The sequence below is a fragment of the Zingiber officinale genome, chromosome 8A (assembly GCF_018446385.1).
Source record: "Zingiber officinale cultivar Zhangliang chromosome 8A, Zo_v1.1, whole genome shotgun sequence".
Lineage (NCBI taxonomy): Eukaryota > Viridiplantae > Streptophyta > Magnoliopsida > Zingiberales > Zingiberaceae > Zingiber > Zingiber officinale.
Window position 1 is genome coordinate 52,924,890 of NC_056000.1, and position 15,719 is coordinate 52,940,608.

Consider the following 15,719-nt stretch of genomic DNA (forward strand, 5'->3'; position numbering starts at 1 on the left):
TCGTGGGGTCGGTAAGATGATGTGGTTAGGAGTCAAGACCGCAGGATGGTCATAAGTCAAGCTTACATGGAGGTCAGAAGTCAAGCTTACGTGGAGGTCAGAAGTCCAGCCCCCGTGGAGGTCAGAAGTCAAGCTTACGTGGAGATCAGAAGTCCAGCCCCCATGTAAGTCAGAAGTCAAGCTTGCGTGGCTATGGTCAAAATCTCAGCTGACGGGGCAGTCAAAGGATAGGATGACAAGTTGGACAAGATCCAACTTCGATAGCAGTCAAGGACAAGGCCCACAGGCCAGGTATAGCTAAGGACTGAGCCCACAGGACAGGCAAAGGCGCGGAAGGGCTTCCGGCGCAATACAGACCTGGCGTACAGGTCGGGACGTACAAGCCATGGATAATAGAGGATAGAATCAGGTCGAAATACAGACCTGGCGTACAGGTTAGGACATACAAGCCATGGATAACAGAGGATAGAAGCAGGTCAAAATACAGATCTGGCGTACAGGTCGGTACGTACAAGCCATGGATAACAGAGGATAGAAGCAGGTCGGAATATATACCTGGCGTGTAGGTCGGGACATACAAGCCATGGATAACAGCAGACAGAAGCGGGTTGGGATACAGACCTGGCGTACAGGTCGAAACGTACAAGCCATGGATAATAGTATACAGAAGCAGGTCAGAATACAGACCTGGCGTACAGGTCGGGACGTACAAGCCATGGATAACAGAGGACCGAAGCAGGTCGGAATACAGACCTGGCGTACAGGTCGGGACGTATAAGGCATGGATAACAGAGGACAGAAGCAGGTCAGAATACAAACCTGGTGTATAGGTCGGGACGTATAAGCCATGGATAACTGAGGATAGAAGCAGGTCGGTATACAAACCTGGCGTATAGGTCGGGATATACAAACCATGGATTATGAAGGACAGTAGCAGGTCGATTTACAGACCTGACTTACAAGTTTGGACTTATATCCTCACGGCATGGGATAAAGGGATCAAAGAGCATAGGTCAGAACTCAAGATTAGTGGAAGCAGACCGATGCACACAGGTCAGGATTTAAAGCCTTATGACTCAAGATACGTAGATCGATAAAACGTATAGGTCGGGATGTGCTAACCAAGGATACATGTCAGGATTTATATCCTCATGGACCGAGATAAGCAAAGTTGGAGGCAGGCATACAGGTCGGGACAAACGAAGTCAGACGCACAACTTGGAAGTAGGGATAAACAGAACCGAACTAAGGTATACAGGGCGCGACACGTAATGCCAATAAGAGACAAAGATCGGTCAGGGTTTGCAATAGGAGATGCATGGGACAAGGTTCAAAGCACAGGTCTGGAGGCGATGTTAGATCGGGGTTAGCAAGATATCAGAACGAGGTTAGCAAGTGTAAAGGTCCAGCGTAGCAATCACGAGCGGAGGATGCCAGGCACTATCGGACAAGCAAGCAAGGGAATCGTAACTGCCTGTCAGAGAATAATCAGCGTGTCAGGGAATATGCTAACAGTAGGGGCTCATTACCCCTTTGGTTCTGTCGCCGGCCTATGAGGAGGTGTCGCGTGTCATTCACCGCCAGACAAAGCCTGACAGCCGACATTCCCTAACACCCGCCAGACCCCAGAAACATCCGTTGCAGTATAAAAAGGGATGCTTTGTCCCTTATGCAGGTACGCTCACTCGTCATTTCTTACTCGTCTTTACTTTTCGTTCTTTCTCTGTGCTTCTGGGGAAAAAGTACCTGACTTGAGCGTCGGAGGGCCTGACCCGGGGACTTTTTCTCTGGTTTCTGGTCTCTAACGACTCGTGGGCTCGTCTGAGTGTGCGCAGAGTCGTAGCGTCATCATCCCGGTCATCATCCTTCGTCATCCGCCCGTGCGAACCCTTCCGGAGGGTGCCAGGTAGATTGGACGCAGCAACGACTTTTCGTTAGCCTTCAGTATATCAAAGCTCGCCTTCATCCAACTCAGCTTCCGGACGGGATCAATAACAAAGGGCAAATCCACTTATCAATTGATCTTATTTAGATAAAAATGTTGTATAGATGAAGTGGACCCGCTTATTTATTATATACAAGTACATAATTAATTGATAGATAATATTAGATAAACTAATAATTAGACAAATACAATAATAGTTAATTATTTTTAATTTTAATAATGAGATATTTCTATATTGTAAGATATTTTTTTTAAGAATAAGAACAATAAGTCGAACTTACAAAAGGTTAATAGAATTTTAATAGTGTGATAGATTTAATACAATTCACAACAAATTAATTATTTTTTAAAAATTGTAACGGACAGATTTATTATTATTTTTTTAATAAAAAAACAGTATATGTATTTGGTAATTAACTACTTTGATTTTTATCAGCAGATAAATAATAAACCAATTACCAGACTACGAAGTGGACACCGACAGCCGACAGCCGACAGCCGACAGCAGACCGACGCCTCAGTGAACGGCACCGCCTACGCCCCTATGAAGGAGGGTAGCGCCGTCGCCGGAGGGGAGGATGTGGAGAAAGATGAGGAGAAAGAGGAGGAGGAGGAGGAGGAGGGAGAGGAAGAGGGAGAGGGAGAATTAGTTGGAGAAGGAGGTGAAGCTCCCAAACTGGAGGACGGCTTCTACGAGATCGAAGACATCAGGAAGAAACGAGTTCGAAAGGGTCAAATCCAATACCTCATCAAGTGGTAATTCCGCTGTCTTTTTTATCTCCATCTTTTCCTCGCTCTAGGGATTCGTCTATTTATTTCATGGTTATTTGCTTCTTGGACGGAAGGCGAGGATGGCCGGAGACGGCCAACACCTGGGAGCCCTTAGAGAACATCCAGACCTGTGCCGATATCATCGAAGTTTTCGAAGAAAGGTCGGAGTTTCTCTCTTCGCCACTCCGAAATCGCTTTCTTTAATTATTATTATTATTGTTTGAAAAAAAAAGAGAAGGGCTGCTTTCTCTTCTCCGAACGTCTGTTTGCCTCATGAGTTGAGCTTTTCTTTCTGTGGACAGATCGAGGTCGCCTCGATTACGAAAGCGCAAGCGGAGACATGGAGGACCGTATGGTATCGCTGCCCAGAAGAAGCGCTGCGTCCAAAATGAGGAATTAAAAACGATTCTTACATCTCTCAATCAGATAGATTCCATTTGCAATTCAGTGGTAGGTGCTGATGCTGCTAAAAACAACCAACAAGTTGAGAGGGCAGAAGTAGTGGAGAAGGAAATTGGAGAGTCAAAGAACAAGAGCAGAGATGAGGAGATCGAGGTGACTTTATCTCGAGTGGATAATGGACAGAGCCTAGAGGCTCTTAATTCAACAGAGCAGATTGGAACAAATGGGCACGCTTCTTTGAGCCCTCCTTGTGGTCGGGAGGAGGATGGTTCATTAGATGGGTTCTCGAAGGTGGAATGCACCCAGGCACTACCGGCCAATATACCTACTGGTGCAAAGAGGAGGAAATCTGGGTGCGTGAGAAGGTTCACACAGGGTTCTGTAACTGGTCAACAGGATGAGCAGCAAACAGTAACTGCAAGAAAGGAAACTGGACCTTGTGGCAAAGGGGAAAAGTTTGAGAATGCACATGTTTCTGAATTTGATGACAAAAATAAGTTGGATGATGCTGGAAAGTCACCTTCAATCACAAAGCTTTTAAAGCCAGTTCGTTTCTATGCTTCTGTAGTAAACAATGTGCAACAAGTATCCATAACGTTCAAGGCTCTTAGGTGAGTTTGCAATTGGCTATTGCTTTACCTCTTTGAATCATTTATAAAGTCGTTCATCTAGATCCTTGATTTGGTTTTTTTAACTAAAGCAAGTTAAGTGGTTTGAACTGGATATGCTTCTGTTTGTCCAGTTTATGGATGTTTATATGGAACACCTTACAATATAGCTTTGCAATCTTTCTTCTCAGAATATCTTGTCTTAATTTGCACTAAGAATATGACTGTTTAATTACTTATGATGTTGCATGAAAGTTTGCAAGCATGCCCCTTTTTTTGCTCAAAGTGCACAGTATATTTTTTTCCTTTTTATTTTTGGGTTGAATGATTGGAGTTGTAAGTCACATTCTTTATTGTGATCGTTGTAGTATTATCTATTGTACATTTGACCTGAATATTTCTAATGCGTAATACCTAGTAATGTTATTCTCTAGATAGAAGTATTTAAGTTCAAAATTATAATTGTCTGACATATTTTCCAATATACCCTGAGTGGTTGAGACATTCGGGATCATTTCTACTGTTTGAGGTCTTGTTTAAAACTTTAGATAGCATAGGTGACACTTGGGTTATAGGGTCGATCAGAAAATGGTAAAAATTTTGGTATTGAACAAAGGATAATCTATGCTTGCACATCCAAATTAGCAATATTAGTTGTATTTTTTTTTCTGATTCATACTTCAACTTTCTGTTATGATTGTGTTCAGCATCAATGCAGACCTAGGTTCGAATAATAGTCTGGAGCCATGTGTGATATATATGCATCTATATTGCTACACGTGTAACTTTGTGTCCCTGACAAGAGCACTTAAATGTGCTATCAATGTTCCTCCCCTATAAATAGGAAATGGAGAAAAATATACCTAAAGGGGTGCTAAACACAAGTTTCCTTGTCATAGTTTTATATGATGCATAGGACTAGAGGCAAGTATTCAAAATCTTGTGAAAATAGGGAAAAGAAGAATTCTGGGTGAAGAAGTGTGATATGCACAAAGGGTTATGTTGTAGAATGGATTTTGAGAGAATATAGATGAAAGCCAAATCAAGGAATTTGCCTTTGTAATTGTTTTGTAGACTTTTCATCAGGACACAATGCTTTTGCAAAATAGAACAAATTTCAGCCCAAATCACATGCAACCTAGATTGCCAAATCCATGGTATGAAGAACCTAGCTATGCCAATCGACATGGGCACAATTTGTTGTTCCACCTACCAATAGGCACAACACCTAATTTAGCACTGAGAAACAGAAGAGAGAAGAGATTGAGGGAGAGAAGGGAGAAGAGGAAGATTACCAGAGGGAGGGGTGTGGGTGGGTGATGAGTGGGTTGTGGGCCAGTGCTGCATAAGAAAAATCAAGAAAACTTGCGTTGAGTGGAGAGCGAGAGGGAATAATTTTTAATCTTTTAAAATGTTGTTAATCTAATTAAATATGATTGAACTCAAGTATCCTATACATAAATTTTGTTGGTTCAGTTTAAATTGGTCAAAATAAATTCAAATTGAGCCCGATTTAAACTCACTTAATTTTAGTCACTATGTTTATTTGATGGACTCCACCTTCTCCTAATTCGACTTCCACTTGAGCTAAAACTCAAAATATTGGTTCAACTTAGCTTCATTAGTATCTAAAGGATTTTGAAAAAATAATTTAAAATGTGAAAATTTTAAGTAGGATAAATTTGGTATCTAACAACGATAAACATTTTTTTTTCGTCTTTGGACTTTTATGACATTAGAAGTGTATGAGCAAGGAACAGGAAAACTCGGTTGGATTGTCAAACTTTTTCTCCTCGTATATGTTCTCTCTCAACTTTGAATAGAGTACTAAGAAACAACTAGAATTTGACACAACCTTATGATTAAATGAAATTTATTTGATTAAGTTAAAAGATAAGTCATTTATTTTCCTTTCACTATTTTTAATTCATTTTATTGGAATATCATTGAAGATATGTGATGATTGCAATTGAAGGGATTAGATTATTTTTTTTAAAAAAAAAACTCTATCTATTTTAATTTTGAGGTATAAAAAATTTTAAATTCAAACTTAATTTTGTGGAAAACATTTCAAAATGTAAGTTAAAATTTATATTTTTAGTTTTTAAAAATTTTATACTTATAAAATTAAATAAATTTAATTACAAATTTTAAAATCTAATTTAAGCTAGAATATAATATTTTACATCCCAAAATTTGAAAATTTTCTATTTTTTGTTTTTCATTTACTCTAATAACTGTTAGTTACATGAACGAAACAAAATGAAATTAAAATTAAATGATACAACAACAACTAAGCCTTATCTTACTAGATGAGATCAGTTATATGAATCCTTCTACCTCATTAGAACATCCACATCAGTTTACCTATCAATATCTCTAAAATTTAAGATAAATCATCAACTTTATTAAATTTAGAGAATCTCTTTTCAATACATGGTACACCAGCTATTCTATAATTTACCACATCTTTATTTATTTATTATTATTTCTCTCTCCTCTATACTTTTTTATTATTCATTTAATGTTTAGGGTAGCGTTTTCATTTCCTAAATTTAGGGAGTTACTGTTCATAGAATCTAAATTTAGGGAACTAGTAGGGTATCTAATACAAGGGATTTTTTTAGATAAAATGTAAAATTTAAGGTAAAATGTATATTTGGAGTATCTGATGTGAATGCTCTTAGGCTCTATTCCCTACTATATCATCATTTATATTTAAATAAATTTTATCTTGATTTGTTGTTAACCAAGTCGTTTTTGGTTTTCCTCGTTTGATATAGACGTTTGCCATAGTTTTACATCGCCTAATTGGAGCATTTATTGGCCGTCTAATTATATGTTTGTACCATCTTAAACGTCTCCCAGAATTTTCTCTTGCAACCCCGACTTTCTCTCTAATATTTTCATTTCTTATCCTGTCCATCCTTGTATATCCGCACATCCACCTTAATATCCTCATCTCTGTAACTCTCATATTCTGCTTATGTGCTTGTGTCATAGCCCAACATTCAGCTCCATCTAACATTACAGGTCTAACCGTCATCTTGTAAAATTTTCTTTTAAGTCTTAGAGGTACTTTAAGATCATGAAGAACACATGACCCTCTCCTTAATTTTAATCATCTCACTTGTGTTCTATGTAAGACATCTCTCTCAATCCCTCCAGCATTTTACAAAAAAGATTCTAAATACTTAAAACTCTTCCGTTATAGACAACTCGTTATTTCCTATCTTAATAATTGTTTCATTACGTCTAATATTACTAAACTTAAATTCTATATATTCTGTCTTTACTCTACTAAACTTAAAACCCTTCACTTCTAGTGTTTCCCGCCAAGATTCGAGTTTAACATTTACTTCTTCACGTGCCTCATCTACCAAAACAATATCATCTGCAAACAACATACATTGCGGTCATGTATCTTGGATGTGTCCTCAGTTCATCCATGATTAGTGTAAACAGATAGGGATTTAGAGCTAATCCTTGATGGAACCTTATGTTTATAAGAAACGTTTCAGTTAATCCGCTTGAAGTCTTTATTGTTGTTATTACATTTTCATACATATCCGTAATTACTTCAATATACGCTATGCTAACATCCCTAATTTCTAGAGTTCTCCATGTAATTTTCCAAGGACTCTATCATAAGGTTTTTCTAAGTCAACGAATACTATGTGTAAGTCTTGCTTCCGTTCTCGATATTTTTCAATTAGTTATTTGACAAGATAGATAGCTTCTATTGTCAACCTCCTAGGTATAAATCCAAATTGATTTTCGGTCACCATGATCTCCTTCCTTAATCTTTTTTCATATTACTCTTTTTTTTAATTTCATGATATGACTCATTAGTTTAATACCCCTATAATTTACACAATTCTGTACGTCTCCTTTTTTTATATAAAGGAACTAGAGTACCTTTAAGTTTTCAATATTATGTTGGGTTACTTTGTGAGTTACTCAATACTTTGTTTCCCAATACACTTTCATACCTCTATCGGAATATCATTTGTTTTTTTTCCATTTTGCATCCTATTTAAAGTTTGCTCTACTACTGACGATAAAAATTTAAATTTCTATAGTCATTTGACCTAATTAAATTACCTAAATTAAGTTGGTCATCTAAACCTTCATTAAAAAGTTGATAAAAATACCTCTTCCATCGTTATTTTATTTCCTCATCATTTAATAGTATCATATTACATTCATCTTTAATACATCTTATTTAGATAAAATCTCTTATTTTCCAATCTCTCGCTTTAGCTATTCTATAAATATTTCTTTCTCTTTCTTTTGTATTCAATTTTCGATATGCGTTCAAAAGTTTCATTTTTAGCTTCCTTTTTTTTTGCCTCTTTCTTAGCTACCGTATATTTTTTAAGTTTTTCTCGTTTTAAAAGCATATAATTCCTTACAAATTATTTGTTTTTTCCTTCACTTTCTCTTGTACTTTCTCATTCCACTATTAATATTATTTACTCAGTGGTGCACATTTTTTTGACTTATCGAGTACATTCTTGGCTACTATTTTTATCTTTGATATTATCTTATCCCATATCGTATTCGAGTCATTGTATATTTTTGCTAATACTTGTAATACTATCCCGTCCTTAAATATGTTTTGCTTTCCGTTCTTTAACTTCCACCATTTAATTCTAGTAGTCGTGCATATTTTCCTTCTATTAATACTATGCTTAAGGCGTACCTTAGTCCCTACTATTAAGTAATGTTGACATAGATCCACATCATTATCAATAGGTAGCTGGAAATCCTCATACCCATGAGTAATTCCCCTCTTTTAAGTGAAACCCACGAGATTCTTTGGACATACCTATCTCTATGCTGAAAAACTGTAACCGTTGATATATTTTCTGTGAGAATTGCTGCTATGAGGATGTTCTATGGTTCTTTGCATTCATTCTCATTTCAAAGCAGTTAAGCTTTTGTGATATGGGCTGAACCTTCAATCCTCAAACATAAAACTTTCTACCTGTTCAAGAAATTTGTTATAATCAGAAACTGACCTCTCAGTATGGGGAAAGAAGTAACTTGCTACTGGGTACATGATCAAAAGTGCCTAAAAAAAGTACTAGAATGAACCTTAGCATTTTTCAATCCACCTTGAATAAATATGGTGTTTTTGCCAATCGTGAATCATATAGAAACACAAATCATAAGTTTCATGTTAAAGGGATAAATAAGTCAAAAAATAATTCCATCTTACTAAACTTTGTATGAATATCCTATTAACATCATAGTATCATTAATAAACCACATTGACACCAACATCAAGATGCAATAAAAAACTAAAGACATTGTTAGAAAATTTTCACTTATTTTAAACGACTGAAATAGCAAAGGAACAATGTAAAAGATATTGTATCACAATTATTCGATATCCTCTGTAATTGAGATGTTATTTGGTCAATGTTGATTATTGAATCTTAAGGAATACAAATGTTATCATTGGCATCCTCTGGTCGACAATCAATTGCTAACAACGAGAAGGCGATCCTCTAGTCGAAGACGCTCAAGGAAAAGGCCACCCAAGCTTAGGAAAAGACTCTCGCTTGCTTGAGCAATGTAGCTATTGAATAGTTAAAGGACTCACATTAATGTAAATTCAATGTCAAATAAGAAATAAGTTCACTTGCTATCTTCTTGTGTTTGGTAGCTTGATTCATTTGAGCACTTAGCTATTCAATTGTTAAAGGATCAACAACAACAAAAATTTAATGCCAATAAATTTATAGATTGTTCTATTTGACTCACCCCCTTAACCACTTAATTGTTGAATGATCAATGGATCATCATTGATATGAGTTACAATAACAACAACAACCAAGCCTTTTCCCACTAGGTGGGGTCGGCTGTATGAATCCTTTTACGCCATTGAGCTCTATCTCTTATTATATCATCATCTATATTTAAATAAATTTTATCTTGTTTTATTGTAACTAACCAAGTCTTTTTTGGTCTTCCTCTTCCTCGTTTGATATGCATGTTTATCATAGTTTCACATCGCCTAACTGGAGTATTTATTGGTCGTCTAAGTACATATCCGTACCATCTTAAATGTGTCTCTCGGAGTTTGTCCTCAATAGATGCAACTCCGATTTTCTCCCTAATGCTCTCATTTCTTATTTTGTCCATTTTCGTATATCCACACATCCACTTTAACATCCTCATCTCTGCAACTCTTATCTCTGCAACTCTCATCTTCTGCTCATGTGCTCGAGTCATAGCCCAACATTCAGCTCCATATAACATAGCAGGTCTAACTGCGGTTTTATAGAACTTACCTTTAAATTTAAGAGGTACTTTACGGTCACATAAAACACTCGACGCTCTCCTCCATTTCACCCATCCTGCTTATATTCTATGTAAGACATCTCTCTCAATCCCTCTATCATTTTGTAAAAATGATCCTAAATATTTAAATCTCTCGGTTCCGGGCAACTCGTCCTCTCCTATCTTAACAATTGTTTCATTACTTCTAATATTCCTAAACTTAGATTCTATATATTCTGTCTTTAATCTACTAAGCTTAAAACCTTTCTCTTCTAGTGTTTCCCTCCAAGATTCTAGCTTAGCATTTACTCTTTCACGTGTCTCATCTACCAAAATAATATCATCTGCAAATAACATGCACCACGGTACTGTGTCTTGAATGTGCGCAGTGAGTTCGTCCATAACTAGTGTAAAAAGATAGGGACTTAGGGTTGATCCTTGATGTAACCCTATCTTTATTGGAAATGCTTCAGTTACTCCGCCTGAAGTCTTTTTTAAAATTCTCATACATATCCTTAATTAGTTCAATATATGTTACGCTAACACCTCTCTTTTTTAAAATTCTCCATATAAGTTCTCTTGGGACTCTATCATAAGCTTTTTCTAAGTCAATGAATACCATGTGTAGATCTTGTTTTTGCTCCCGATATTTTTCAATTAATTGTCTAAGGAGATATATAGCTTCTATTGTCGACCTTCCAGGCATGAACCCAAATTTATTTTCTGTCACTGTGGTCTCCTTCCTTAATCTTTTTTCTATTACTTTTTCCCAAAGTTTCATAGTATGACTCATTAGTTTAATACTCCTATAGTTCGTACAATTTTGTATGTCTCCCGTGTTCTTATATAAGGGAACTAGAGTACTTATCCTCCATTGATCAGACATTCTTTTCGTTTTCAATATCATGTTAAATAATTCTGTAAGCCATTCAATACCTTGTTTCTCTAAGCACTTCCATACCTCTATCGGAATAATCATTGATATGAGTTAATGCCAAAAATGTATAGACCACTCCATTTTTGTCATTTAAGCATCTCATACACCTAGTTGGTAATTAATGACCAAATCCTAAATGGATCCCTACATGTAGATTCTAATAGTATTGTCTTGCGTCTGCACCTTTTTTATTTCAGCTGGTTGTTTTTGTAGTTTTCCAGTTCTAGTAGCTGATGTTTTTAGATTCTCTAATGTTATGCATAACACTTACAACCTTCCACATGACCCTTCCAAACACTGAATGCTATTTGATTTGTCAATGATAAGTCCACAGCCAAACCTTAAGCAACAAATTTACTCTTAGGCTGAAGCACCTGTCTCCTGGAGTGAATCAAGAAATTTGACTTTGTAGTGTTAAAAGAAATAATGATTTTTGTTTTTTATGTGTGAAATAGCGTGCAGAATTTCAGAATAGCTGGGACATACAACTGATATTTTTCACTTGTATTTGGAGTTGTCAGTAGCACGTGTCATGTTTCTGAATTATGCCTTTACTGACAATAGAACAGTGTAAGTGAAGCTTCTTCCATTAACCAATCTTATCCTATGTGGCTCTCTCACATGCATCGCTTGTAGGGTAACTGAAAGATTGATATGATAATCATGAGAATATATGGTAGAACCATGTTGACCAGTAGGATGAGCATTGACTCTCTTCTTACTTTTTATTTACTAAGTAGGATATTATACCAAGCTTATGAGACCATGGATATGCTAGGAAGGTAACTGTGATAAGAATGAATTGCTCTCATTTTGATTTTATATAGTGTGATTGGTTGCCAAGATTAATTGACATGCTGAAATTATATTTTTTTCCTCGTTGAAGCTAATTTTTAACCTATTTCAAGAAGTTGTTTAGCATTTGATCAAGCATGAGATCAACTAAAATAAAGGAAAATTTCTTTTGACCCCATCTTTTTCTTTGTTGTCCTTACTATACAGGAAAAACAAGAATATTTTTTTTGTAATAAATATTATCTAGAATTTCTCTTAGATTCAAATTCATAACAGGAATTGACATTCTTTGTTTCTTACTCACACAATATGTAGATATGTCAATTTTGAATAGTAGTACATATTAGATCTATGTCAATTATGCATATTTGTATTAGTCACAGCCTCTATTATTCCATTTATTGTAAAGGTTCCCATGGAATTCATTGCTCAGTTTTTACATGAAAAAGTTAAAAAGTTTGTGTGGATATGTAATTATCATTTATGTTAAATACTTGTACATCACACTTACCATATAGCCGATTCCACCTAGTGGGATAAGACTTGGTTGTTGCTGTACTTGTACGTCACACTTAAGCAACCTCTTTTGTTGGCGATATGGGAAAGAATACAATATGGATAACCATAGATATAGATGTGTCTCATGTCAAGACTAGTAAAAGCACGAGGATAATGCTTGATTTGTACATTAGATATCACTAATTGTTTTGTGTGCTGTCAGTGTTCATCCAAAGCCAAGATCAACCTCTCCAGGAGATTCAGTTGTATTACTTATAGTTACCATATTAATGGATAAAACAGATTTGAAATTCTCTTTCATTTGAAGACATAACTTTATCCATGTGCTTTGTGTTAGCCTAAAGTTCAACAATATTGTCATTCCAACCCTATTACTTTAGTCCCACAAGCCTAAGATTTTAGGGAGAAAGAATCCTTCCAACCAACTTTCTTTCTTATTCTTATATTCAAGGTCAACTTTGAGTCAATTGAGCTCAATTTTGAACTGAAAGGAAACTGTAAAGCACTTTGGACAAGGAGGAAGAACTTTATTAAAACTGGCTACAATGCAGATCAGGTAGGAAGAAGGCTTCTTTTGGACTGAAGAATAAGTGAACAAGCTGAAGTGGAGTTATGGGGTAGAGCTAGATGTGGACCATGGTGGAGATGGGTGACAAATTTGTCGTTTAGGAAGTGCACAGAACCTCTCGTGTCACAGTAGTCATTTTAGCAGGTTGTCAGAAGTCCTCTCCTCATCCATGTATTCGATGCCCTTTTAAACCCCAAAGTGAGATTCAGCTCATTGGTATTGCTACTCGTAGTTAGGACTTGGATATTTCAACCATGCACAGAGTTTCCAACATCACAGTGAAATTGAGGACCAACTGGTTTTCTGTATAGAGGAATTGAGGACCAACTGATTTTCTGTATAGAGGATAAATTTGTATGATGCAACCATGTAGACAACAGTTGTGTGATAGATACAAAGGTGGCTAGCATAAATTGTCCTTTTCTTCTGAACGTAGCATTGACAAGTCTCGTGCTTGGAGCTATACTTTTATAAAGAGAATAGCCTATTTGTACTCGTAACGATGGCATGCTAATAATATTTGATAGTCCACCTTTCCTTTTTAATGCATTTATATGGTATGATGCTCGATAGAATAGGAGCAAATTACTTAGTATAATTAGTTAATTTGTTATGGAGTTGATAAATGTCTAGGTTGTTTCCTATTTCAAATAATGCTATAGAATTAGATTACAATTCATATTCTATCTAAGAATGGAGATTGTAATTGACAATTTCTGATTGATCTTCTGTCTCTGTACCATGTGGGAGCATTTATTAGACATTCAAGATTTTCACTGGCGATGTCTGACTTGGTGGGCTTGAATTTGTTCTTTCTCACAGAGCTAGTCCAAGTCTGAAATCAGGTCATGAAGTTATCGAAGCCGGCCCTAGTGCACCATTGTGTAGTTTATCGAAGCCAGCCCTAACACACCATATCGTTTATTTATATGCATAGATGCTTCCATTTTACTATGATGCCATTTACTAGTCCTAGGGATAGCATCTCTGTATATTTTCCAAACACAAACCAAGCTCATAGATCAGAAGCATTGCAGAGGTTGCACTAGCCATATTGAGTTTAATTTGAGACTTCATCTTTTCTGTCCACTCATTGCAAAACTTGCACTAGCTTCAGTTGATTTTGACATTCATTTTTCTGTACAGGTCTGACGGAAAAGAAGTCCTTGTTGATGATAAAGAACTGAAAGCTAAAAACCCATTGTTGGTAAGCTGTGCAGCCTATTGTCGCATTGCTGTAATTTTTTTGGCGTTAGTATAGATGTTGAGATTGAACTTTTTCATACCACAGTTAATCAGTTTCTACGAGCAACACATTCGCTACAGCCCAAACCAATGATCTATTTCAACAAAGTATATCGACAATTTCCTTCATAAAGCATGCCGGAGACTGTGGTAGTTAATTATATGCTTACAAATGGTAGGCTGGATCTTTTTCCATGCAAATACCAATCAAGATGGTTTGAGCTTTTTTATATTTTCTTGTGAAGTACGTGTTGTAGCATTGGCAACTAAGAATCTGATGTTTGTATCATTACGTTACCACGCATTCCCGTGTATATAACTTTTATCGACAAATTCTTTTTGTCAAGTGATTATCCTCTTTTTTTTTTTTTTTTCTGCCAACTGATGGTGTTTGGCAATACCTGTTTGTAGTTGTATCTATCTGGATCTTTGACAAACTTCCAAATTGGAAGATAGGCAAATACGGTCGACATTGAATGTTAGTATTGGAGTGTGTTGATTTATATTGGAAGATAGTCAATTCTAAAATTTATCCCATTCAGACAGAAGGTTGATCAGATGTTGAGCCTTTGGTATAAAAGTAAAATTATTGTCATATTGATTTTGGTCATGAATTTGAGTTGCGAAACTGTCTTTGCAATGTAAGGTAATATTGCTTACAATAGACTCAATGCTATTCAATTCTTTTTTCGAGATGCCATATGAACGGAAATTTTCTGACTGCCGTTTTAGGATACAAGGTTGATCACGAAGGGTAAAAAAACAGTACTTTGGGTGTCTCATTTCGGCAGTGTGCACTTGATAAATGTAAAACTGCACATTTTTGGTGTAATGTAACTTGCCGTGCCTAATTCAAAAACGTGTCATAATTAGATTCAGAATCTGCAAAATGGATAAGCGATCAGCGTCAACATTAAGACAGTTAATGCTGCTCAAAGGAAGAAAATTATCTTCTTTTTTTTTCATAAAAAATTGAATTCCGTTGCCGGGACTCGAACCCGGGTCTTTCGGGTGAGAGCCGAATATCCTAACCAACTAGACTACAACGGAATGTTATTTTTAAGACTTATTTTTAATAGGATATATATGATTCTTGTAGATGGTCTACTATCATGAACATTAGAGAAGTAAATCTTTAGCAATCCACGTAGTTTATTAAGTAACCTTCCATGTTTCGATGGCAATGTAGATGTAGTAATTAAAAAAATGTTTTTGTTTTATTTGACAAGTCCATCTTCATGAATGCAAGGTACCTAGAACGATATCAGGGACATTAGCAACTAGTAGAACATGCAAATAGCTAAAAAAGAAGTGTCAATTTTAAAATTATATTCTGGTTCACAACAGAAGGGATATTACAATTTATCAACAAAACTTGGGCCCTTGGGGCTTCTTTGAACGCAGGGTTCCTGTGTTTGATGAACAAGGTCAATTAGCATCAGGGACGAATTTATGTAAGGGCTGGGCTGTGCTGTAGCCCAGCCCTTCAACAAAATCATTTGAAAATTTGAATTACTTATTTGGTATCTCGAAGTCAATTTTGGTCATCTCGGTCAAGAAGAGAACTTTCCATAGTATATAACAATAACTAATAAACTTAATTATATAAAATTTTTTGACAAATATTCATTCACTCTA

General features: G+C 36.1%; 1 protein-coding gene and 1 non-coding gene across 2 annotated transcripts; one reads left to right on the plus strand and one right to left on the minus strand.

Moving 5' to 3' along the window:
• Positions 1 to 781: 781 nt before the first annotated feature.
• Positions 782 to 14,427, plus strand: LOC122010806 (probable chromo domain-containing protein LHP1). The gene is made up of 6 exons (XM_042567279.1): positions 782 to 805; positions 2,385 to 2,701; positions 2,791 to 2,877; positions 3,019 to 3,729; positions 13,983 to 14,043; positions 14,128 to 14,427. Exons 1-6 carry the CDS (start codon positions 782 to 784, stop codon positions 14,173 to 14,175), a joined length of 1,248 nt encoding a protein of 415 aa, XP_042423213.1. The 3' UTR covers positions 14,176 to 14,427.
• A 631-nt stretch (positions 14,428 to 15,058) lies between these two features.
• Positions 15,059 to 15,131, minus strand: TRNAE-CUC. Its single transcript has one exon. It is a non-coding gene; the product is annotated as a tRNA-Glu (tRNA).
• Positions 15,132 to 15,719: the final 588 nt, after the last annotated feature.

Coding starts and splice junctions, on each gene's coding strand:
- LOC122010806 (XM_042567279.1), top strand. CDS start 782: ATGGATAACAGAGGACAGAAGCAG. Junction 2,878..3,018: donor ATCGAAGTTTTCGAAGAAAG/GTCGGAGTTTCT, acceptor TTCTGTGGACAG/ATCGAGGTCGCCTCGATTAC. Junction 3,730..13,982: donor ATAACGTTCAAGGCTCTTAG/GTGAGTTTGCAA, acceptor TTTTCTGTACAG/GTCTGACGGAAAAGAAGTCC.